General features: G+C 59.9%; 1 protein-coding gene across 1 annotated transcript in view; it reads left to right on the top strand.

The window, feature by feature from the left end:
- EMH_0066310 (uncharacterized protein) overlaps positions 1–2,301 on the top strand; it is a gene marked incomplete at both ends in the record, with an annotated part of 5,647 nt that overhangs the window by 2,803 nt on the left and 543 nt on the right. Inside the window, 5 exons of the mRNA XM_013498490.1 lie at positions 145–469; positions 611–890; positions 1,056–1,233; positions 1,389–2,079; positions 2,133–2,231. Coding sequence (XP_013353944.1) covers positions 145–469; positions 611–890; positions 1,056–1,233; positions 1,389–2,079; positions 2,133–2,231 — 1,573 coding nt within the window. The remainder of the gene's footprint in view (positions 1–144; positions 470–610; positions 891–1,055; positions 1,234–1,388; positions 2,080–2,132; positions 2,232–2,301) is intronic.

Genomic DNA, 2,301 nt, shown 5'->3' with positions numbered 1-2,301 from the left:
TTTGCTGCTGTTGCTAGGTGTTGCTGCTGCTGCAGTTGGATTGCCTTGCTGCTGTAGTCAGATGTTTTTGTTGCTGCAGCAGCAGCAGCGACAGGGTTTACGCATTGTTCGTTTATATTTGGTGTTGTTGCTTGTGAGCTGCAGGAGGGTGTGTCTGTTGCTGCAGCAGCAACAGCAGCAGCAACAGCAGCACCTGCCTGCCGGCTGCCTCTTCCGTACCTCGAGTGGTTGTGCGCCCAACTCGATTTGCTGCTGCAGCAGCTGCTGCTGCTTGTGGGCCCCCGCGCGTCTACCCTGGCTGCTTCTCTCGTGCATGCTTTTGCTGCTGCTCATCATCCGCCCTGGGCCTACTGCAACAGCAGCAGCAGCAGCAGCAGCGGCACGAGCGAAGGTGCGTTCACGCTGCAGCTGCTGGTGGGGTGTATAGACAGCTCGGGGAATCTGCAGCGGCTGCTGGAGGCCGCCCCAGGTGGGCAGTTGTACCGGCAGCAGCTGCTGCGGCTGCTGGGGTTTGTGCTGCTGCTGCTGCTGCTGCAGCACCAGATGTGGCTGATTGCCGCTGTTGAACGTCTACCCCGCAGCAGCCGAGCTGCTGTCTGGCAGCATGCAGACGAGCTGTGGAGGAGTACCTCTGCAGCAGCAACAGCAGCAACAGCAGCAGCAGCAGCAGCAGCGCCAAGTCAGCTCGTGTGCAGCAGAACGCTTGCACAAGTGCTGCAGTGCAACAAAATTCAGCAGCAGCTGTGGCGCTGCCTCAGCACCGCCCTGTTGATGCAGCAGCAGCAGCAGCAGCAGCAAGGCTTCCAGTCCCTGCTGCCAATAGCTGCAGCAGCAGCAAGCAGAAGCAGCACAGGCATCGATGGTTCTTCATCCTCTTTAGGACTCCGATGGTAAGCACCTACACTGCAGCAACAGCAACAGCAGCAGCAGCGCCCGCAGCAGCAGCAATGCTAGCAAAGGCAACAGCAGCAGCAGCAGCAGCAGCAGCAGCAGTAGCAGTAGTGATACCTAGTAGAGCTGCTGCAGTTCTTGTGGTTTGCTGCTGCTGTGCTTAGGACCTTGGGAGCAGCAGACAGCCGAACTCTATTTCGCTGGCAAGCCCGGGTGTACATGCAACAGCAGCAACAACAGCAGCAGCAGCAGCAGCAGCAGCAGCAGGAGACCTCGCGGGGTCTGCTGCTGCTGGCGGAGGCAGTGCTCTCCAGGTTTGCAGATTGTGAGACGGACCAACGGGTAAGCCACCACTCACCTGCTGCAGCTGCTGCTGTTGCTGTTGTTGCTGCTGCAGCAGCTGCAGCTGCTGCTGTTGCTACTGTTGTTGCTGCAGGAGCAGCTGCTGCTGCAATATGTAATTCCTCTGCTGCTGCTGCTGCTGTTGCTGTTTTCAGCGCGAGCTGTTGACGGAGTGTTTGCTGCAGCTGCTGCTGCAGAAGGGGGATGAGTCATATTCAGCAGTACGTTTGGCGGTGCAGCAGCTGATGGCAGCAGCAGCAGCAGCAGCAGCAGCAGCAGCAACGAGTGACCCAGCAGCAGCAGCAGCCGGTAGCCTCAGCGCGGATGGAGGTCACGAGAGTGAACTTCAAATAGCGGACGTCGTTGCAGCATTCAAAGAAGCTATCTGTCTTGCTGCTGCTGCTGAGAACAGCAGCAGCAGCAGCAGCAGCAGCAGCAACAGCAACAGCAGCAGCAGCAGCAGCCGGCAAGGGGTGGCGCTCGGATGGCAGCGGTTGCTGCCGCGGGTACTGGGCTATGCATGCAGCGAGACCGTGCTGCTGGAGTGTTCAACGCTTCAGGTCGCTGGGGTTTCTCCCCTGCAGCAGCAGCAGCAGCAACAGCAGCAGCAGCAGCAGCAGGTAGAAAGTCTGTGGGCACGGCTAGAGCGCAGCAGCGGCGGAGAGCTGCCGCTGCTGCTGCCAGGTGAGCTGCTGCAGTGGGTGGCGCTGGACTGTCTCTTCGAGGCTCACGAGCAGCAGGTGCTGCAGTGCAGCAGGGAAGCAGCAGCAGCAGCAGCAGATACAATTGCAGCTGTTGCTGCTGCTGAGCCAGGGCAGCAACACGCTGCGGTGGTGGATGCATGCAGTATGCTGGATGACTCCGTCTGCTGCGGTCTGCTGCTGCGCTGTCGCCCAGAGGCGCTGCAGCAGTGGGCTGTTTCCTCTCTGTTAACACTCTACAGCGGCAGCAGCAACAGCAGCAGCAGCAGCAGCAGCAGCAGCAACAGCAACAGCTCGGTGGGGGCCTCAATCGTGCGGGCTTATCTTCACTGCTGCTTCAGTGGAGGTCTTTTGGCCCAAGGGGGGT

Source organism: Eimeria mitis, genomic scaffold (assembly GCF_000499745.2).
Source record: "Eimeria mitis Houghton genomic scaffold, Emh_scaff3460, whole genome shotgun sequence".
NCBI lineage: Eukaryota > Apicomplexa > Conoidasida > Eucoccidiorida > Eimeriidae > Eimeria > Eimeria mitis.
The sequence above is the reverse complement of the archived record's forward strand: the minus strand, read 5'-3'. Positions and strand labels throughout refer to the sequence as shown.